Genomic DNA, 23,834 nt, shown 5'->3' on the forward strand with positions numbered 1-23,834 from the left:
CTGTCTCATTGGGCTGGCTAACAGCCTGCTGCCTGGCCTGCACCCTGTCTCATTGGGCTGGCTAACAGCCTGCTGCCTGGCCTGCACCCTGTCTCATTGGGGAGGCTAACAGCCTGCTGCCTGGCCTGCACCCTGTCTCATTGGGCTGGCTAACAGCCTGCTGCCTGGCCTGCACCCTGTCTCATTGGGCTGGCTAACAGCCTGCTGCCTGGCCTGCACCCTGTCTCATTGGGCTGGCTAACAGCCTGCTGCCTGGCCTGCACCCTGTCTCATTGGGCTGGCTAACAGCCTGCTGCCTGGCCTGCACCCTGTCTCATTGTGGAGCTAGAGGAGTTAGAGCCCTGTCTATGTTGGTAGATAAGATGAGAGCACCCCTCCAGCTAGGATGGAGTCCATCACTCCTCAGCAGGCCAGGCTTGGTCCTGTAGCACCCCTCCAGCTAGGATGGAGTCCGTCACCCCTCAGCAGGCCAGGCTTGGTCCTGTAGCACCCCTCCAGCTAGGATGGAGTCCATCACTCCTCAGCAGGCCAGGCTTGGTCCTGTAGCACCCCTCCAGCTAGGATGGAGTCCATCACTCCTCAGCAGGCCAGGCTTGGTCCTGTAGCACCCCTCCAGCTAGGATGGAGTCCATCACTCCTCAGCAGGCCAGGCTTGGTCCTGTAGCACCCCTCCAGCTAGGATGGAGTCCGTCACTCCTCAGCAGGCCAGGCTTGGTCCTGTAGCACCCCTCCAGCTAGGATGGAGTCCATCACTCCTCAGCAGGCCAGGCTTGGTCCTGTAGCACCCCTCCAGCTAGGATGGAGTCCATCACTCCTCAGCAGGCCAGGCTTGGTCCTGTAGCACCCCTCCATCTAGGATGGAGTCCATCACTCCTCAGCAGGCCAGGCTTGGTCCTGTAGCACCCCTCCAGCTAGGATGGAGTCCATCACTCCTCAGCAGGCCAGGCTTGGTCCTGTAGCACCCCTCCAGCTAGGATGGAGTCCATCACTCCTCAGCAGGCCAGGCTTGGTCCTGTAGCACCCCTCCAGCTAGGATGGAGTCCATCACTCCTCAGCAGGCCAGGCTTGGTCCTGTAACACCCCTCCAGCTAGGATGGAGTCCATCACTCCTCAGCAGGCCAGGCTTGGTCCTGTAGCACCCCTCCAGCTAGGATGGAGTCCATCACTCCTCAGCAGGCCAGGCTTGGTCCTGTAGCACCCCTCCAGCTAGGATGGAGTCCATCACTCCTCAGCAGGCCAGGCTTGGTCCTGTAGCACCCCTCCAGCTAGGATGGAGTCCATCACTCCTCAGCAGGCCAGGCTTGGTCCTGTAGCACCCCTCCAGCTAGGATGGAGTCCATCACTCCTCAGCAGGCCAGGCTTGGTCCTGTAGCACCCCTCCAGCTAGGATGGGTCCATCACTCCTCAGCAGGCCAGGCTTGGTCCTGTAGCACCCCTCCAGCTAGGATGGAGTCCGTCACTCCTCAGCAGGCCAGGCTTGGTCCTGTAGCACCCCTCCAGCTAGGATGGAGTCCATCACTCCTCAGCAGGCCAGGCTTGGTCCTGTAGCACCCCTCCAGCTAGGATGGAGTCTGTCACTCCTCAGCAGGCCAGGCTTGGTCCTGTTTGTGGGTGAGTCTCAGAAAGAGGGCCAATTATTTACAAATTCTATATTTTGGGAGGGGCAGAAAACAGTTTCCAACCAGCGATTAAGTTGTGAGTCTGCTGTAGAGCTCATCACTCCTCCTAACTGGGAGGGGCCAGAGACAATTACTGCTGTAGAGCTCATCACTCCTCCCCCTAACTGGGAGGGGGCCAGAGACAATTACTGCTGTAGAGCTCATCACTCCTCCCCCTAACTGGGAGGGGGCCAGAGACAATTACTGCTGTAGAGCTCATCACTCCTCCCCCTAACTGGGAGGGAGCCAGAGACAATTACTGCTGTAGAGCTCATCACTCCTCCCCCTAACTGGGAGGGGCCAGAGACAATTACTGCTGTAGAGCTCATCACTCCTCCTAACTGGGAGGGGCCAGAGACAATTACTGCTGTAGAGCTCATCACTCCTCCCCCTAACTGGGAGGGGCCAGAGACAATTACTAGATGCCGACATCTTTCTAGCTAATTTACACGCTGAAGCTCTGTTGCTCTTGGTGACCTCTGATTGTTTCATCCTAACATTGTTGGTGCCGACATGGATAAAAATATCCCTGTACTCTCTACACTGGCCAGTTTTAGCCTCAGCCAGCACCATCTTCAGATTAGCCTTTACGTCGGTAGCCCTGACCCCTGGTAAACACTGTATGATCGCTGGATGATTCTTTTTAAGTCTAATATTGCAGGTAATGGAGTTGCCAATGACTAAGGTTTCCAATTTGTCATTTTTGAGTTAATGGTGGGAGGCTTTGGCGGCTCAGACTCCGTAACGTGTGAAGGAGAGACCTGAGAAGGCTCGGCCTCTGACTCCGACTCGTTGCTTAATGCGGAGAACCGATTGAAAGTTTCTGTCGGCTGAATGAGCGACCGGTTGAGCATGCAGACAGCATTTCTTTCCAGAAGCCTTGAGAAAATTGTCCGGCTGCGGGGACTGTGTGGGGGGATTTATACTACTATCTGTACTTACTGGTGGCACAGACGCTGTTTCATCCTTTCCTACACTTACATTGCCGTTGCCTAACGATTGCATCTGAAGCTGGGCTTGCAGCACGGCTATCTTCACCATAAGGCGATAGTTCTCCTGTATATTATGAGTACAGTGACTGCAATTAGATGGCATAGGGTTAATGTTACTACTTAGCTTCAGCTGGTGGAGGTCCTGTAGAACCATGTCCAGATAAAGGGTCCTGTAGAACCATGTCCAGATAAAGGGTCCTGTAGAACCATGTCCAGATAAAGGGTCCGGGGTGAAAAAGTTGAATGAAAAAGGTCGAGCGGGAAATATATATATATAGTTAATTGACCATAACACCTCCAACAACACATAACACCTCACAATAGTCCGCCCCAAAACAATGATAACTTCTCTCACCTAGTAGCATGATGTAACTTCTCTCACCTAGTAGCATGATGTAACTTCTCTCCCCTAGTAGCATGATGTAACTTCTCTCACCTAGTAGCATGATGTAACTTCTCTCACCTAGTAGCATGATGTAACTTCTCTCACCTAGTAGCATGATGTAACTTCTCTCACCTAGTAGCATGATGTAACTTCTCTCACCTAGTAGCATGATGTAACTTCTCTCACCTAGTAGCATGATGTAACTTCTCTCCCCTAGTAGCATGATGTAACTTCTCTCCCCTAGTAGCATGATGTAACTTCTCTCACCTAGTAGCATGATGTAACTTCTCTCACCTAGTAGCATGATGTAACTTCTCTCACCTAGTAGCATGATGTAACTTCTCTCCCCTAGTAGCATGATGTAACTTCTCTCACCTAGTAGCATGATGTAACTTCTCTCACCTAGTAGCATGATGTAACTTCTCTCACCTAGTAGCATGATGTAACTTCTCTCCCCTAGTAGCATGATGTAACTTCTCTCCCCTAGTAGCATGATGTAACTTCTCTCCCCTAGTAGCATGATGTAACTTCTCTCCCCTAGTAGCATGATGTAACTTCTCTCCCCTAGTAGCATGATGTAACTTCTCTCCCCTAGTAGCATGATGTAACTTCTCTCACCTAGTAGCATGATGTAACTTCTCTCCCCTAGTAGCATGATGTAACTTCTCTCACCTAGTAGCATGATGTAACTTCTCTCCCCTAGTAGCATGATGTAACTTCTCTCACCTAGTAGCATGATGTAACTTCTCTCACCTAGTAGCATGATGTAACTTCTCTCACCTAGTAGCATGATGTAACTTCTCTCCCCTAGTAGCATGATGTAACTTCTCTCCCCTAGTAGCATGATGTAACTTCTCTCACCTAGTAGCATGATGTAACTTCTCTCACCTAGTAGCATGATGTAACTTCTCTCCCCTAGTAGCATGATGTAACTTCTCTCCCCTAGTAGCATGATGTAACTTCTCTCCCCTAGTAGCATGATGTAACTTCTCTCCCCTAGTAGCATGATGTAACTTCTCTCCCCTAGTAGCATGATGTAACTTCTCTCCCCTAGTAGCATGATGTAACTTCTCTCACCTAGTAGCATGATGTAACTTCTCTCCCCTAGTAGCATGATGTAACTTCTCTCACCTAGTAGCATGATGTAACTTCTCTCCCCTAGTAGCATGATGTAACTTCTCTCCCCTAGTAGCATGATGTAACTTCTCTCACCTAGTAGCATGATGTAACTTCTCTCACCTAGTAGCATGATGTAACTTCTCTCCCCTAGTAGCATGATGTAACTTCTCTCCCCTAGTAGCATGATGTAACTTCTCTCACCTAGTAGCATGATGTAACTTCTCTCCCCTAGTAGCATGATGTAACTTCTCTCACCTAGTAGCATGACGTAACTTCTCTCACCTAGTAGCATGATGTAACTTCTCTCACCTAGTAGCATGATGTAACTTCTCTCCCCTAGTAGCATGATGTAACTTCTCTCCCCTAGTAGCATGATGTAACTTCTCTCCCCTAGTAGCATGATGTAACTTCTCTCCCCTAGTAGCATGATGTAACTTCTCTCCCCTAGTAGCATGATGTAACTTCTCTCCCCTAGTAGCATGATGTAACTTCTCTCCCCTAGTAGCATGATGTAACTTCTCTCCCCTAGTAGCATGATGTAACTTCTCTCCCCTAGTAGCATGATGTAACTTCTCTCACCTAGTAGCATGATGTAACTTCTCTCCCCTAGTAGCATGATGTAACTTCTCTCCCCTAGTAGCATGATGTAACTTCTCTCACCTAGTAGCATGATGTAACTTCTCTCACCTAGTAGCATGATGTAACTTCTCTCCCCTAGTAGCATGATGTAACTTCTCTCACCTAGTAGCATGATGTAACTTCTCTCACCTAGTAGCATGATGTAACTTCTCTCACCTAGTAGCATGATGTAACTTCTCTCACCTAGTAGCATGATGTAACTTCTCTCCCCTAGTAGCATGATGTAACTTCTCTCACCTAGTAGCATGATGTAACTTCTCTCACCTAGTAGCATGATGTAACTTCTCTCACCTAGTAGCATGATGTAACTTCTCTCCCCTAGTAGCATGATGTAACTTCTCTCACCTAGTAGCATGATGTAACTTCTCTCACCTAGTAGCATGATGTAACTTCTCTCACCTAGTAGCATGATGTAACTTCTCTCCCCTAGTAGCATGATGTAACTTCTCTCACCTAGTAGCATGATGTAACTTCTCTCACCTAGTAGCATGATGTAACTTCTCTCACCTAGTAGCATGATGTAACTTCTCTCCCCTAGTAGCATGATGTAACTTCTCTCACCTAGTAGCATGATGTAACTTCTCTCCCCTAGTAGCATGATGTAACTTCTCTCCCCTAGTAGCATGATGTAACTTCTCTCACCTAGTAGCATGATGTAACTTCTCTCCCCTAGTAGCATGATGTAACTTCTCTCACCTAGTAGCATGATGTAACTTCTCTCACCTAGTAGCATGATGTAACTTCTCTCCCCTAGTAGCATGATGTAACTTCTCTCCCCTAGTAGCATGATGTAACTTCTCTCACCTAGTAGCATGATGTAACTTCTCTCACCTAGTAGCATGATGTAACTTCTCTCACCTAGTAGCATGATGTAACTTCTCTCCCCTAGTAGCATGATGTAACTTCTCTCACCTAGTAGCATGATGTAACTTCTCTCACCTAGTAGCATGATGTAACTTCTCTCCCCTAGTAGCATGATGTAACTTCTCTCCCCTAGTAGCATGATGTAACTTCTCTCCCCTAGTAGCATGATGTAACTTCTCTCCCCTAGTAGCATGATGTAACTTCTCTCACCTAGTAGCATGATGTAACTTCTCTCCCCTAGTAGCATGATGTAACTTCTCTCCCCTAGTAGCATGATGTAACTTCTCTCACCTAGTAGCATGATGTAACTTCTCTCACCTAGTAGCATGATGTAACTTCTCTCACCTAGTAGCATGATGTAACTTCTCTCCCCTAGTAGCATGATGTAACTTCTCTCCCCTAGTAGCATGATGTAACTTCTCTCACCTAGTAGCATGATGTAACTTCTCTCACCTAGTAGCATGATGTAACTTCTCTCCCCTAGTAGCATGATGTAACTTCTCTCCCCTAGTAGCATGATGTAACTTCTCTCACCTAGTAGCATGATGTAACTTCTCTCACCTAGTAGCATGATGTAACTTCTCTCACCTAGTAGCATGATGTAACTTCTCTCACCTAGTAGCATGGTGTAACTTCTCTCACCTAGTAGCATGATGTAACTTCTCTCACCTAGTAGCATGATGTAACTTCTCTCACCTAGTAGCATGATGTAACTTCTCTCACCTAGTAGCATGATGTAACTTCTCTCACCTAGTAGCATGATGTAACTTCTCTCACCTAGTAGCATGATGTAACTTCTCTCACCTAGTAGCATGATGTAACTTCTCTCACCTAGTAGCATGATGTAACTTCTCTCACCTAGTAGCATGATGTAACTTCTCTCACCTAGTAGCATGATGTAACTTCTCTCCCCTAGTAGCATGGTGTAACTTCTCTCACCTAGTAGCATGATGTAACTTCTCTCACCTAGTAGCATGATGTAACTTCTCTCACCTAGTAGCATGATGTAACTTCTCTCACCTAGTAGCATGATGTAACTTCTCTCACCTAGTAGCATGATGTAACTTCTCTCCCCTAGTAGCATGATGTAACTTCTCTCACCTAGTAGCATGACGTAACTTCTCTCACCTAGTAGCATGATGTAACTTCTCTCCCCTAGTAGCATGATGTAACTTCTCTCACCTAGTAGCATGATGTAACTTCTCTCACCTAGTAGCATGATGTAACTTCTCTCCCCTAGTAGCATGATGTAACTTCTCTCACCTAGTAGCATGATGTAACTTCTCTCACCTAGTAGCATGATGTAACTTCTCTCCCCTAGTAGCATGATGTAACTTCTCTCACCTAGTAGCATGATGTAACTTCTCTCCCCTAGTAGCATGATGTAACTTCTCTCACCTAGTAGCATGATGTAACTTCTCTCCCCTAGTAGCATGATGTAACTTCTCTCACCTAGTAGCATGATGTAACTTCTCTCACCTAGTAGCATGATGTAACTTCTCTCCCCTAGTAGCATGATGTAACTTCTCTCCCCTAGTAGCATGACGTAACTTCTCTCCCCTAGTAGCATGATGTAACTTCTCTCACCTAGTAGCATGATGTAACTTCTCTCACCTAGTAGCATGATGTAACTTCTCTCACCTAGTAGCATGATGTAACTTCTCTCACCTAGTAGCATGATGTAACTTCTCTCACCTAGTAGCATGATGTAACTTCTCTCACCTAGTAGCATGATGTAACTTCTCTCACCTAGTAGCATGATGTAACTTCTCTCCCCTAGTAGCATGATGTAACTTCTCTCACCTAGTAGCATGATGTAACTTCTCTCCCCTAGTAGCATGATGTAACTTCTCTCACCTAGTAGCATGATGTAACTTCTCTCACCTAGTAGCATGATGTAACTTCTCTCCCCTAGTAGCATGATGTAACTTCTCTCCCCTAGTAGCATGATGTAACTTCTCTCCCCTAGTAGCATGATGTAACTTCTCTCACCTAGTAGCATGATGTAACTTCTCTCACCTAGTAGCATGATGTAACTTCTCTCACCTAGTAGCATGATGTAACTTCTCTCCCCTAGTAGCATGATGTAACTTCTCTCACCTAGTAGCATGATGTAACTTCTCTCCCCTAGTAGCATGATGTAACTTCTCTCACCTAGTAGCATGATGTAACTTCTCTCACCTAGTAGCATGATGTAACTTCTCTCACCTAGTAGCATGATGTAACTTCTCTCACCTAGTAGCATGATGTAACTTCTCTCACCTAGTAGCATGATGTAACTTCTCTCCCCTAGTAGCATGATGTAACTTCTCTCCCCTAGTAGCATGATGTAACTTCTCTCACCTAGTAGCATGATGTAACTTCTCTCCCCTAGTAGCATGATGTAACTTCTCTCACCTAGTAGCATGATGTAACTTCTCTCACCTAGTAGCATGATGTAACTTCTCTCCCCTAGTAGCATGATGTAACTTCTCTCACCTAGTAGCATGATGTAACTTCTCTCACCTAGTAGCATGATGTAACTTCTCTCCCCTAGTAGCATGATGTAACTTCTCTCACCTAGTAGCATGATGTAACTTCTCTCACCTAGTAGCATGATGTAACTTCTCTCCCCTAGTAGCATGATGTAACTTCTCTCCCCTAGTAGCATGATGTAACTTCTCTCCCCTAGTAGCATGATGTAACTTCTCTCACCTAGTAGCATGATGTAACTTCTCTCACCTAGTAGCATGATGTAACTTCTCTCACCTAGTAGCATGATGTAACTTCTCTCACCTAGTAGCATGATGTAACTTCTCTCCCCTAGTAGCATGATGTAACTTCTCTCCCCTAGTAGCATGATGTAACTTCTCTCACCTAGTAGCATGATGTAACTTCTCTCCCCTAGTAGCATGATGTAACTTCTCTCCCCTAGTAGCATGATGTAACTTCTCTCCCCTAGTAGCATGATGTAACTTCTCTCACCTAGTAGCATGATGTAACTTCTCTCCCCTAGTAGCATGATGTAACTTCTCTCCCCTAGTAGCATGATGTAACTTCTCTCACCTAGTAGCATGATGTAACTTCTCTCACCTAGTAGCATGATGTAACTTCTCTCACCTAGTAGCATGATGTAACTTCTCTCACCTAGTAGCATGGGGCTGTTAGCTGATGCTACCCCATGATAAGCAGTGGTCCCTTTGCCAAAGGCAGGGGCGCAACATATTTATCTTGTCTATACTGTTGGAGAGACGCAGCGCTGCGGCGCTAGACCAACGCTCCATCAAATATTACATTTTTTTTACATTTTAGTCATTTAGCAGAAGCTCTTATCCAGAGCGACTTACAGTTAGTGCATACATTATTTTATATTTTTTATACTGGCCCCCCATGGGAATCGAACCCACAACCCTGGCGTTGCAAACGCCATGCTCTACCAACTGAGCTACATCCCTGTCGGTCATTCCCTCCCCTAGACGACACTGGGCCAATTGTGCGCCACCCCGTGGGTCTCCCGGTCGCGGCCGGCTACGACAGAGCCTGGATACGAACCAGGATTAGACCACTGCGCCACTCGGGAGGATGTATATATAGTTAACATAAATGATGTAGCCTTCAGTAGAAAGAGTAGTAGCCTGTGTGCTTTTTCTGTAGCCCATAGACCGGAGACCAAATGTATTACAATGTCACGAGACACTTTTTAAATCATTAACGTATTAATGAGGAGAGAGAGAGCAGGAGAAAGTCAACCCAAAAGGCCAGCGGGCAGACATCAGCTTTACAGAGACGGAGGCGTAATCAAACAGAGGTGGACAGCAAATGGTGCTGAACGTAATTCATTTCAACAATTGTCTTCATTTTTATTCCACTTCACTAACAACAATGGAAGTTACATTCTATCTGCAATATTAAAGCTGATCTATTACAACAACAATTGGGCTTTTTTGGAGCCTATTTCTTCCCATTCCCTGCCTGTTTGACAGACCCTATTATGCTATCCATAGATGTGTCAGTATAGATAATATAAAGGGTTCTATAACAATGTTTAACTCCGTGATGCCTTATGCTAGAAACAAGCTTTAACATGCGCACAAAAGACATGACTGATCCATATGGGGATATATATTGATTCGTCTCGATGACATTCTGAAGCTGAGCTGCGGCCCTCCATTTTCGAGGAGACAAACAATTTTTACTTTGCTATTCTGTCTCTATTAATTGAGCTTTTCGCTTTCTGAAAAGAGAAGATGTTTAAATCCAGGGAAGCACTTCTGTTGTTTGGGATAAGAAACCGACGAGTAGCCAGCAGTTGAAGCTTAACTTTTTCTGCGTGAGGTCGAGTCTCTGTCTGGGTGGAAAGGTACCTTTTGAAAGTGCCATGCTTAGATTCATAAGGAGGTCTAATATTTAATTATTAGCAAAAATGGCAACCGTTTCGTTGCAAACAAGACACCCTGGTTTGACATTGGAGAAATATGGTAAGAATGCCTATTACTCTGTCCATTCTTCCCTGACACTTCTATTTTCATTATCCACTTCTCTTTTGAGACTGTTTCAGAGCAACCGTTTCTGTTGATTGCAAGCTGCTCTCCCCCAATCAACGCACAAAGAAATATAAGAAACGAATTTAACAGAGACATTGGTGATTTTATCAGTGTAATCAGAAAAACTCGAGGACCTCCGTTCAAGAGAGAATACTGTTGTAGAAAGAAGGAGACTTTATAAACCGCTGGGGTTGTAGGCTTATTCGCTACAGCTCTCCTCATGTTGTTCCTGAGCCAACAGAACAGGAGGCAGGTACCGTGGCTCCGTAGGACATAGGCTATAAGGTGAGTCAAAAGGAACGCACAACAATCATTCACAGGGGCAACATAGCGAACATAACAAATACAACTATTTATTATGGATTCTCGTGACATTACGTTGGCATACGCTACGCAGTGTATGGGAATTGACGCTCTCTACTCGCACCACATTTTGACGCCGTTGACTGCGTCTCTCTGTGTGGTTTCGGCGTAAAGGGAGGATGCGAGAACACTTCTTCGGTTCTCCTAGAAAAACAAGAAAGTGCGGCAATAGTATCGTTTGTCCTTTTTGAGACGCCATAGCCAAAATAGTCAGCGCCGCTTGTCAACAGTTGAGTCCGTCGCCGGCTGCGACCGGGAGACCCATGGGCGGCCAATCAGCGTCGTCCAGGGTAGGGAAGGGAATGGCCGGCAGGGATGTAGCTCAGTTGGTAGAGCATGGCGTTTGCAACGCCAGGGTTGTGGGTTCGATTCCCACGGGGGGCCAGTATGGAAAAAATAATGTATGCACTCACTAACTGTAAATCGCTCTGGATAAGAGCGTCTGCTAAATAACTAAAATGTAAAATAAAAGCCATCACAACCAAAGGATGCTTCATTGACCACATGATAGTCTGGATAAAACATGGAAAATATTTTCCAGAATAATGTTTTTGAAATGACATATTGGTTTACAATAAGGATACATTGTAATGCAATGCAATATGTATTATTTATTTAATGTAGCTAATAATGATGGACTGTTGTATTGTTCTATTGTATCTAATGTATCCCATCTCATTCCAATCACTTCCTTTCAGTTCAGTGTCCAGCTAGAACCCAACTCAAGATTGCTCTCCAATCCGGCAACCGGGGACATGTGAGGACATCGCTGCACCGTCAACCCGACGTCTGCATTGGGCCGTGCAGCATTTATGGTGATACGGCCTCTGCAGAAGTCAGGGCGTTCATACTTCTGGCGCTTCGCGGAGCAGCACAGAGCTGTTGTGAAGGAAGTTGGCAAGGAAGTGAGTTTGTGTTTATACAGGACCTCCCGCCCCCACCTAACATCAACCAATCATGTCAATGCAGAGCCCTCCGGGAGGCGGGGCAGTGCAGTACAGAGCTCAACCTGGCCTCCGCGGCTCCGCACCCACCATATGGAGCATCCGACCACATTATCGGCATCAAGGCCTATTCAACTGCTGTCAATGCATTTAATACACACACTGCCCTTAATCATACATTATACTGTACATGCCATTGAAGATTATTAAATAATGACAATTATCTCAAACAGTATATGTGTTGAAAAAAGTAACATTGGTATGACAATTGAAAAACACTAGTATTCACCACAACAGGGCCAACTGAGCTAGTTAATAAGCAGGTTGTAGCTGTGTGTGTTTGTGTGAGCAGCTGACCTGTGAATCTATCCCCAACAACCAAAAAACTGCAGAAATAAAAGGTCTGGAACAAAACCAGCAATTCCGGCAGTTTATGAGTCATTTTAATGCCAGATATAGGTAGTATTTTCCATGTACTGTCGGTGTTGGCCTTATTAATGTTATCAAAACTAGTAGAAACAACTCAATCAAACCAAGCTGTGCAGACTTAATTCATTACATAAGCAGCACTCCCAGTGTCAGCATAATAGAACATGGGACAAACCCTTCCCCATCAATGATCAAGACGCAGTGCAATATGGAAAAGCTTTGATAATGTCGCTAGGTTTACAACATGTCCAAATGCTCTAGTAATAAGTGACTAAGTTGTATTGTAATAGAAGGATGGCTCAGCATCACCAACGCACAGCACTGGGCATAGAGAGCGCAGTAAACAGAGTGCTGTCAGTATGGATCCACGTCTGAACGAATTGTCTTACGTCAGGTGGCGTCACTCCTACGCAACGCTCGTCCCTCAACAGACGATAGGCGGAATCGTCACGCTATCTGACGTAAGACAATGGGTCTGAACCCACAGAGTTGGTTGGATCTGGAGCCTGTAGGCTACATATCTCTCAGTGGGTAGGAGGCTTTACATAGGCTACACTAGACTAGACTCTAGGGGGTAGGAGGCTACACTAGACTAGACTCTAGGGGGTAGGAGGCTACACTAGACTAGACTCTAGGGGGTAGGAGGCTACACTAGACTAGACTCTAGGGGGTAGGAGGCTACACTAGACTAGACTCTAGGGGGTAGGAGGCTACACTAGACTAGACTCTAGGGGGTAGGAGGCTACACTAGACTCAGGGGAAGTTAAGTGTCCTCTAAGGTCTTACTATGCAGCACTGTCTGTCTGCAACGTCACGCTGAGCATGTCAAGGTTCTGGCACTGGGTCAAGCATTCAGATATACATTTACATTTTAGTCATTTAACAGACGCTCTTATCCAGAGTGCATACATTATTTTTTTATTTTTCATACTGACCCCCCGTGGGAATCGAACCCACAACCCTGGCATTGCAAACGCCATGCTCTACCAACTGAGCTACATCCCTGCCGGCCATTCCCTCCCCTACCCTGGACGACGCTGGGCCAATTGTGCGCCGCCCCATGGGTCTCCCGGTCGCGGCCGCTGGATTCGAACCATAAAACAACATCATTTAAACAAACACAACTATACATGAAGCCATGACATAGTTTCATGTAAGTAACACATATCACAAACACACTTCACAATCAATGTTGCCTGTTGTAAACTGCATTTTAATCAGAGTACTGCTTTGGTGCACATTTAAACAGCGTACTGCTTTGGCTGGTTCTTGAGGCTCAGAGATCTCTCTGTCTGTGAGATCACATGTGCTGCTCTGTTGTTCAGCAGTCTGCATTCATGAAGGATGTCTGTAGGGAGACCAGAATCAGTGGTTAGTTACATTTCCTCCAAGATCGTCGAACCCTAAATCAGGCATTAGGAAGACTGGAAGCTAGTCAAACTAACAGTATTGTATTAGTTCCACATACAGTCCATTTAAAGGGATACTTTGGGATGTTGGCAATGAGGCCCTTTACTTCCCCAGAGTCAGATGAACTGGTGGACACCATTTTAATGTCTCTGTGTCCAGTATGAAGGAAGTTTCTAGCATTGGCTCGCGAACCTACCTGTAACTTCCTTCATACTGGACACAGAGACATTAAAATGGTATCCACCGGTTCATCTGACTCTGGAAACTACCTCAAATGGTGTCCACCGGTTCATCTGACTCTGGAAACTACCTCAAATGGTGTCCACCGGTTCATCTGACTCTGGAAACTACCTCAAATGGTATCCACTGGTTCATCTGACTCTGGAAACTACCTCAAATGGTATCCACCGGTTCATCTGACTCTGGAAACTACCTCAAATGGTATCCACCGGTTCATCTGACTCTGGAAACTACCTCAAATGGTGTCCACCGGTTCATCTGACTCTGGAAACTACCTCAAATGGTATCCACCGGTTCATCTGACTCTGGAAACTACCTCAAATGGTATCCACCGGTTCATCTGACTCTGGGGAAGTAGATAAAGGGCCTGATTGCCAACATCCTGAAGTATCCCTTTAAACATTTACATTTTATTAATTTAGCAGACACTCTTCTCCAGAGCGACTTACAGTAGTGAGTGCATATGAATGTTAAGTATGAAAAGGTATATGTAACATTTTATAACAACATAATATGGATTAATTAACCATTGAACTGTTTGTAGGCCTCGTCTATAATGGCGTTGTTGGATCTCTTGATCTCCCAGAAGTCGTTGTCGACCCAGGTCTTACAGTCAGGCAGCTCTGGTAGCTGGCCATTCCTATAGAAACCAGCTGAACAGGGACATAAGAGGACATTCTGGGTCAAACACTATTTTACCATTTTCAAATATACAGTGCCTTCAGAAAGGATTCACACCCCTTGACTTTTTCCACATTTTGTTGTGTTACAGCCTGAATTTAAAATGGATGAAATGTTGATTTTTTTTTGTCTCTGGCCTACACACAAGACCCCATAATGTCAAAGTGGAATTATGTTTTTATACATTTTTACAAATTAATAAAAAATGGAAAGCTGAAATGTCTTGAGTCAATAAGTATTCAACCCCTTTGTTATGACAACGCCTCGTAAAGAAGGGCAGCTATTGGTAGATGGGTAAAAAAAAAGCAGACATTGAATATCCCTTTGAGCAAGTTATTTATTACACTTTGGGTGGTGTATCAATACACCCAGTCACTACAAAGATACAGGTGTCCTTCCTAACTCAGTTGCCGGAGAGGAAGGAAACTGCTCAGGGATGTCACCATGAGGCCAATGGTGACTTTAAAACAGTTACAGAGTTTAATGGCTGTGATAGGAGAAAACTGAGGATGGATCCACAACATTGTAGTTACTCCACAACACTAACCCAATTGACAGAGTGAAAAGAAGGAAGCCTGTACAGAATAAAAATATTTAAAAACATGCATCCTAGCACTGAAGTAAAATGTGGCAAAACAATTAACTTTTTGTTCTGAATACAGTGTTATGTTTGGGGCAAATCCAATACAACACATTACTGAGTACCACTCTTCATATTTTAAAGCATAGTGGTGGCTGCATCATGTTATGGGTATGCTTGTAATCATTAAGAACTGGGGAGTTTTTCAGGATAAGTAAGAAACCGAATGGAGCTAAGCACAGGCAAAATTCTAGAGGAAAACCTGGTTCAGTCTGCTTGCTTTCCACCAGACACTGGGAGATGAATTCACCTTTCAGCAGGACAATAACCTAAAACACAAGGCCAAATATACACTGGAGTTGCTTACCAAGAAGACAGTGAATGTTCCTGAGTGGCCGAGTTACAGTTTTGACTTAAATCTGCTTGACAATCTATGGCAAGACCTGAAAATGGCTGTCTAGCAATGATCAACAACCAACTTGACAGAGCTTGAAGAATAATGGGCAAAAATATTGTACAATCCAGGTGTGCAAAGCTCTTAGAGACTTACCCAGAAAGACGCACAGCTGTAATCACTGTCAAAGGTCATTCTTACATGCATTGACTCAGGGGTGTGAAAATGAGATATTTCTAAGATTTCTAAAAACATGTTTTGACTTTGTCCTCATGGGGTATTGTGTGTATATTTAAACTATTTTGAATTCAGGCTGTAACAACATGTGGAATAAGTCAAGGGGTATGAATACTTTCTGAAGGAACTGTAGCTTCAGCAAAGAGCGATTTCAATATTGCTTTTTATTGAACCATTATTTAACTAGACAAGTCAGTTAAGAACAAATTCTTATTTACAATGACGGCCTACCAAAAGGCAAAAGGCCTCCTGCGGGGACGTCCTATATATAGGACAAAACACACATCACGACAAGAGAGACACCAAAACACTACATAAAGAGAGACACCACAACACTACATAAAGAGAGACCAACAACACTACATAAAGAGAGACGCCACAACACTACATAAAGAGAGACGCCACAACACTACATAAAGAGAGACACCACAACACTACATAAAGAGAGACACCACAACACTACATAAAGAGACACCACAACACTACATAAAGAGAGACGCCACAACACTACATAAAGAGAGACGCCACAACACTACATAAAGAGAGACGCCACAACACTACATAAAGAGGGACACCACAACACTACATAAAGAGAGACACCACAACACTACATAAAGAGAGACACCACAACACTACATAAAGAGAGACGCCACAACACTACATAAAGAGAGACGCCACAACACTACATAAAGAGAGACACCACAACACTACATAAAGAGAGACACCACAACACTACATAAAGAGAGACGCCACAACACTACATAAAGAGAGAGAGACACCACAACACTACATAGAGACACCACAACACTACATAAAGAGAGACACCACAACACTACATAAAGAGAGACGCCACAACACTACATAAAGAGAGACACCACAACACTACATAAAGAGAGACGCCACAACACTACATAAAGAGAGACGCCACAACACTACATAAAGAGAGACGCCACAACACTACATAAAGAGAGACACCACAACACTACATAAAGAGAGACCTAAGACAACAACACAGCATGGCAGCAACACATGACAACAACATGGCAGCAGCACAACATGGCAGCAGCACAACATGGCAGCAGCACAAAACATGGTACAACTATTATTGGGCAACAGACAACAGCACAAAGGCAAGAAGGTAGAGACAACAATACATTTGGCTGCTCAAAAGCGTAATCTAAAATCGAGTCAAAGAGATGCAAATATACAATATATACAATGTTCTGAAAATGTCTAATAGTTTCAAGCTAACTGAAATAAATACCTTTGATAGTTTCATCAATGTCTTTGCATAATTGATATAAGTCACTCCCACGTCCAACCACTCTTTCACCTAAAACAGAGCAGTGAGCAGGAAAAATACTTGTTACTTGACAAACAACAGACTAGAAAACCTTTAATGAAACATGTTATTAATATAAATGTCTCACCGTCCAACACTCTGATGTTTGGGAACATCTCCAGAAGAATGTTTCTGTAGGACAAGTTCTTACACACTAAAAACCCAACCAGATTATGTCAGTATATATGTTTTGAACTTGAAGCATGAATAGTTTCTAAAAAACCACCTAAATGTAATGGAATGACTGACCTGGGTTGGTGTAGTTATAGGTGTTGTCTTTCAGGCGAATATTCTCCAGCTTCCTCAACGACTGAAGGCAGTGGATGTTGTCAATACTGTTGATTAAAAACAAAGACAACTTTAATACGCAAAACAGTCTCAAGACTGATCATTCTAAAGTGAGATGTTTTAAGACAATTAATGATGCCTAACCATACCATTCACATTGTAAGAATGACCTGTTAATAGACCTGTTAATAGACCTGTTAATAGACCTGTTAATAGACCTGTTAATATACCTGTTATTAGACCTGTTATTAGACCTGTTAATAGACCTGTTAATAGACCTGTTAATAGACCTGTTAATAGACCTGTTAATAGACCTGTTAATAGACCTGTTAATAGACCTGTTAATAGACCTGTTATTAGACCTGTTATTAGACCTGTTATTAGACCTGTTATTAGACCTGTTAATAGACCTGTTAATAGACCTGTTATTAGACCTGTTAATAGACCTGTTATTAGACCTGTTAATAGACCTGTTAATAGACCTGTTATTAGACCTGTTATTAGACCTGTTAATAGATGACATCACAGTACTGTAGATAGTAAATACATATTTACCTGGATATGACATCACAGTACTGTAAATAGTAAATACATATTTACCTGGATATGACATCACAGTACTGTAAATAGTAAATACATATTTACCTGGATATGACATCACAGTACTGTAAATAGTAAATACATATTTACCTGAATATGATATCACAGTACTGTAAATAGTAAATACATATTTACCTGGATATGACATCACAGTACTGTAGATAGTAAATACATATTTACCTGGATATGACATCACAGTACTGTAGATAGTAAATACATATTTACCTGGATATGACATCACAGTACTGTAGATAGTAAATACATATTTACCTGGATATGACATCACAGTACTGTAGATAGTAAATACATATTTACCTGGATATGACATCACAGTACTGTAAATAGTAAATACATATTTACCTGGATATGAGGTTTCCAGCCACATTTATGCTCTGTAAACTGTCACAGCTGGAAATGGCTTCTGGAAGCAGACAAAACACAAAAACATTTAAAGCTGGAATCGTTCACGGGGAAACTGCCATGTCCGTTTGGAATATTACAACAACAAAGAGGTTACTGCAAACAGCGACCCATGCTGCGTGACGCTCCTCACCTCGGTTCGTCCACACAACAAAAACAATAAAGGCGGTGGGGGCAACCAGTGGCGCTGTTTCCCCTACTATGGATTCCATCTTTAAAGACACGTATGTGCATACCATCACAGTGGACCACCAATCTGACATCTCCACACACATCACACTTGATTTATACTATATCTGTATTGTAATAGCACAATGGAAACAGTGAACGAATGCATCCCATGACAGTTTCACATGCAGCTGTGGAAACAGTGAACGAATGCATCCCATGACAGTTTCACATGCAGTTGTGTATTGTAATATTCTGTACCTAAGTTAGAGATCCTGTTGGCTGACACATTGAGTATCTTTAGTAGTCTCAGAGAGGAGAGAGGACCCAGGTTAGTGATGTTGTTACCAGACAGATCCAGTCTCTCCAGATTGATACACTCCCCGATACAGCCTAGATCATAGATCCCTGGAGGACAGACAATCACAGGACAGGCCCTCTTGTTACAAAACCTTCACAACCAGCTGATACTGCAGCACACCACCACTGGCCTTACAATGAAGCTACAATATCAAGCTGGCAACAAGCTATGAACCCTCATGATGTGAAGCAGCCAAGATGCGATGACAACAACAGACTGTCCTAGCGAGCGTCTGGTTCTGGTTAGATTACAAGCTGACAATGATGTAATCTGATTTTACCGAGACCTCGGAGCTTCAGGAACAGAATAGATTCCAGATCAAACTCTCCGGTCCGGGACTTCAGCAGCACCGCCGTCACCGTGGAGACTCTCTCGGTTTCTGGGATATAAAGGGGGAGAAGAAGAACATACAACTAGTTAACCTGTCTATCGTAGTCAGAGTACTAGTTAACCTGTCTATTGTAGTCAGAGAGTGGAGGATGTCTGCTCTGGAACACCACTAGTTAACCTGTCTATTGTAGTCAGAGAGTGGAGGATGTCTGCTCTGGAACACCACTAGTTAACCTGTCTATTGTAGTCAGAGTGGAGGATGTCTGCTCTGGAACACCACTAGTTAACCTGTCTATTGTAGTCAGACTGGAGGATGTCTGCTCTGGAACACCACTAGTTAACCTGTCTATTGTAGTCAGAGTGGAGGATGTCTGCTCTGGAACACCACTAGTTAACCTGTCTATTGTAGTCAGAGAGTGGAGGATGTCTGCTCTGGAACACCACTAGTTAACCTGTCTATTGTAGTCAGAGTGGAGGATGTCTGCTCTGGAACACCACTAGTTAACCTGTCTATTGTAGTCAGAGTGGAGGATGTCTGCTCTGGAACACCACTAGTTAACCTGTCTATTGTAGTCAGAGTGGAGGATGTCTGCTCTGGAACACCACTAGTTAACCTGTCTATTGTAGTCAGAGTGGAGGATGTCTGCTCTGGAACACCACTAGTTAACCTGTCTATTGTAGTCAGAGTGGAGGATGTCTGCTCTGGAACACCACTAGTTAACCTGTCTATTGTAGTCAGAGTGGAGGATGTCTGCTCTGGAACACCACTAGTTAACCTGTCTATTGTAGTCAGAGTGGAGGATGTCTGCTCTGGAACACCACTAGTTAACCTGTCTATTGTAGTCAGAGAGTGGAGGATGTCTGCTCTGGAACACCACTAGTTAACCTGTCTATTGTAGTCAGAGTGGAGGATGTCTGCTCTGGAACACCACTAGTTAACCTGTCTATTGTAGTCAGAGTGGAGGATGTCTGCTCTGGAACACCACTAGTTAACCTGTCTATTGTAGTCAGAGAGTGGAGGATGTCTGCTCTGGAACACCACTAGTTAACCTGTCTATTGTAGTCAGAGTGGAGGATGTCTGCTCTGGAACACCACTAGTTAACCTGTCTATCGTAGTCAGAGTGGAGGATGTCTGCTCTGGAACACCACTAGTTAACCTGTCTATTGTAGTCAGAGTGGAGGATGTCTGCTCTGGAACACCACTAGTTAACCTGTCTATTGTAGTCAGAGTGGAGGATGTCTGCTCTGGAACACCACTAGTTAACCTGTCTATTGTAGTCAGAGTGGAGGATGTCTGCTCTGGAACACCACTAGTTAACCTGTCTATTGTAGTCAGAGAGTGGAGGATGTCTGCTCTGGAACACCACTAGTTAACCTGTCTATTGTAGTCAGAGTGGAGGATGTCTGCTCTGGAACACCACTAGTTAACCTGTCTATTGTAGTCAGAGTGGAGGATGTCTGCTCTGGAACACCACTAGTTAACCTGTCTATTGTAGTCAGAGTGGAGGATGTCTGCTCTGGAACACCACTAGTTAACCTGTCTATTGTAGTCAGAGTGGAGGATGTCTGCTCTGGAACACCACTAGTTAACCTGTCTATTGTAGTCAGAGTGGAGGATGTCTGCTCTGGAACACCACTAGTTAACCTGTCTATTGTAGTCAGAGTGGAGGATGTCTGCTCTGGAACACCACTAGTTAACCTGTCTATTGTAGTCAGAGTGGAGGATGTCTGCTCTGGAACACCACTAGTTAACCTGTCTATTGTAGTCAGAGTGGAGGATGTCTGCTCTGGAACACCACTAGTTAACCTGTCTATTGTAGTCAGAGAGTGGAGGATGTCTGCTCTGGAACACCACTAGTTAACCTGTCTATTGTAGTCAGAGAGTGGAGGATGTCTGCTCTGGAACACCACTAGTTAACCAGTCTATTGTAGTCAGAGAGTGGAGGATGTCTGCTCTGGAACACCACTAGTTAACCAGTCTATTGTAGTCAGAGAGTGGAGGATGTCTGCTCTGGAACACCACTAGTTAACCTGTCTATTGTAGTCAGAGAGTGGAGGATGTCTGCTCTGGAACACCACTAGTTAACCTGTCTATTGTAGTCAGAGTGGAGGATGTCTGCTCTGGAACACCACTAGTTAACCTGTCTATTGTAGTCAGAGTGGAGGATGTCTGCTCTGGAACACCACTAGTTAACCTGTCTATTGTAGTCAGAGTGGAGGATGTCTGCTCTGGAACACCACTAGTTAACCTGTCTATTGTAGTCAGAGTGGAGGATGTCTGCTCTGGAACACCACTAGTTAACCTGTCTATTGTAGTCAGAGTGGAGGATGTCTGCTCTGGAACACCACTAGTTAACCTGTCTATTGTAGTCAGAGTGGAGGATGTCTGCTCTGGAACACCACTAGTTAACCTGTCTATTGTAGTCAGAGTGGAGGATGTCTGCTCTGGAACACCACTAGTTAACCTGTCTATTGTAGTCAGAGTGGAGGATGTCTGCTCTGGAACACCACTAGTTAACCTGTCTATTGTAGTCAGAGTGGAGGATGTCTGCTCTGGAACACCACTAGTTAACCTGTCTATTGTAGTCAGAGAGTGGAGGATGTCTGCTCTGGAACACCACTAGTTAACCTGTCTATTGTAGTCAGAGTGGAGGATGTCTGCTCTGGAACACCACTAGTTAACCTGTCTATTGTAGTCAGAGTGGAGGATGTCTGCTCTGGAACACCACTAGTTAACCTGTCTATTGTAGTCAGAGTGGAGGATGTCTGCTCTGGAACACCACTAGTTAACCTGTCTATTGTAGTCAGAGAGTGGAGGATGTCTGCTCTGGAACACCACTAGTTAACCTGTCTATTGTAGTCAGAGAGTGGAGGATGTCTGCTCTGGAACACCACTAGTTAACCTGTCTATTGTAGTCAGAGAGTGGAGGATGTCTGCTCTGGAACACCACTAGTTAACCTGTCTATTGTAGTCAGAGTGGAGGATGTCTGCTCTGGAACACCACTAGTTAACCTGTCTATTGTAGTCAGAGTGGAGGATGTCTGCTCTGGAACACCACTAGTTAACCTGTCTATTGTAGTCAGAGAGTGGAGGATGTCTGCTCTGGAACACCACTAGTTAACCTGTCTATTGTAGTCAGAGTGGAGGATGTCTGCTCTGGAACACCACTAGTTAACCTGTCTATTGTAGTCAGAGTGGAGGATGTCTGCTCTGGAACACCACTAGTTAACCTGTCTATTGTAGTCAGAGAGTGGAGGATGTCTGCTCTGGAACACCACTAGTTAACCTGTCTATTGTAGTCAGAGAGTGGAGGATGTCTGCTCTGGAACACCACTAGTTAACCTGTCTATTGTAGTCAGAGAGTGGAGGATGTCTGCTCTGGAACACCACTAGTTAACCTGTCTATTGTAGTCAGAGTGGAGGATGTCTGCTCTGGAACACCACTAGTTAACCTGTCTATTGTAGTCAGAGAGTGGAGGATGTCTGCTCTGGAACACCACTAGTTAACCTGTCTATTGTAGTCAGAGTGGAGGATGTCTGCTCTGGAACACCACTAGTTAACCTGTCTATTGTAGTCAGAGTGGAGGATGTCTGCTCTGGAACACCACTAGTTAACCTGTCTATTGTAGTCAGAGAGTGGAGGATGTCTGCTCTGGAACACCACTAGTTAACCTGTCTATTGTAGTCAGAGTGGAGGATGTCTGCTCTGGAACACCACTAGTTAACCTGTCTATTGTAGTCAGAGTGGAGGATGTCTGCTCTGGAACACCACTAGTTAACCTGTCTATTGTAGTCAGAGAGTGGAGGATGTCTGCTCTGGAACACCACTAGTTAACCTGTCTATTGTAGTCAGAGTGGAGGATGTCTGCTCTGGAACACCACTAGTTAACCTGTCTATTGTAGTCAGAGTGGAGGATGTCTGCTCTGGAACACCACTAGTTAACCTGTCTATTGTAGTCAGAGTGGAGGATGTCTGCTCTGGAACACCACTAGTTAACCTGTCTATTGTAGTCAGAGTGGAGGATGTCTGCTCTGGAACACCACTAGTTAACCTGTCTATTGTAGTCAGAGTGGAGGATGTCTGCTCTGGAACACCACTAGTTAACCTGTCTATTGTAGTCAGAGTGGAGGATGTCTGCTCTGGAACACCACTAGTTAACCTGTCTATTGTAGTCAGAGTGGAGGATGTCTGCTCTGGAACACCACTAGTTAACCTGTCTATTGTAGTCAGAGTGGAGGATGTCTGCTCTGGAACACCACTAGTTAACCTGTCTATTGTAGTCAGAGTGGAGGATGTCTGCTCTGGAACACCACTAGTTAACCTGTCTATTGTAGTCAGAGTGGAGGATGTCTGCTCTGGAACACCACTAGTTAACCTGTCTATTGTAGTCAGAGAGTGGAGGATGTCTGCTCTGGAACACCACTAGTTAACCTGTCTATTGTAGTCAGAGTGGAGGATGTCTGCTCTGGAACACCACTAGTTAACCTGTCTATTGTAGTCAGAGTGGAGGATGTCTGCTCTGGAACACCACTAGTTAACCTGTCTATTGTAGTCAGAGTGGAGGATGTCTGCTCTGGAACACCACTAGTTAACCTGTCTATTGTAGTCAGAGTGGAGGATGTCTGCTCTGGAACACCACTAGTTAACCTGTCTATTGTAGTCAGAGTGGAGGATGTCTGCTCTGGAACACCACTAGTTAACCTGTCTATTGTAGTCAGAGAGTGGAGGATGTCTGCTCTGGAACACCACTAGTTAACCTGTCTATTGTAGTCAGAGTGGAGGATGTCTGCTCTGGAACACCACTAGTTAACCTGTCTATTGTAGTCAGAGTGGAGGATGTCAAATGGCACCCTGTTCCCTTTCT

General features: G+C 44.6%; 1 protein-coding gene across 1 annotated transcript in view; it reads right to left on the reverse strand.

Moving 5' to 3' along the window:
• Positions 1–13,039: 13,039 nt before the first annotated feature.
• The window catches only part of LOC311148457 (leucine-rich repeat-containing protein 61-like), a 30,461-nt gene continuing 19,666 nt past the window's right edge, over positions 13,040–23,834 (reverse strand). The window contains exons 2-9 of the mRNA XM_084185431.1: positions 18,918–19,016; positions 18,538–18,684; positions 18,049–18,109; positions 17,050–17,135; positions 16,889–16,954; positions 16,723–16,791; positions 14,094–14,219; positions 13,040–13,264 (exon numbers count right to left, since the gene is read on the reverse strand). Coding sequence (XP_084041557.1) covers positions 13,158–13,264; positions 14,094–14,219; positions 16,723–16,791; positions 16,889–16,954; positions 17,050–17,135; positions 18,049–18,109; positions 18,538–18,684; positions 18,918–19,016 — 761 coding nt within the window. The 3' untranslated portion in view covers positions 13,040–13,157. The remainder of the gene's footprint in view (positions 13,265–14,093; positions 14,220–16,722; positions 16,792–16,888; positions 16,955–17,049; positions 17,136–18,048; positions 18,110–18,537; positions 18,685–18,917; positions 19,017–23,834) is intronic.

The sequence above is a fragment of the Coregonus lavaretus genome, assembly GCF_964263955.1.
Source record: "Coregonus lavaretus genome assembly, chromosome: 21".
NCBI lineage: Eukaryota > Metazoa > Chordata > Actinopteri > Salmoniformes > Salmonidae > Coregonus > Coregonus lavaretus.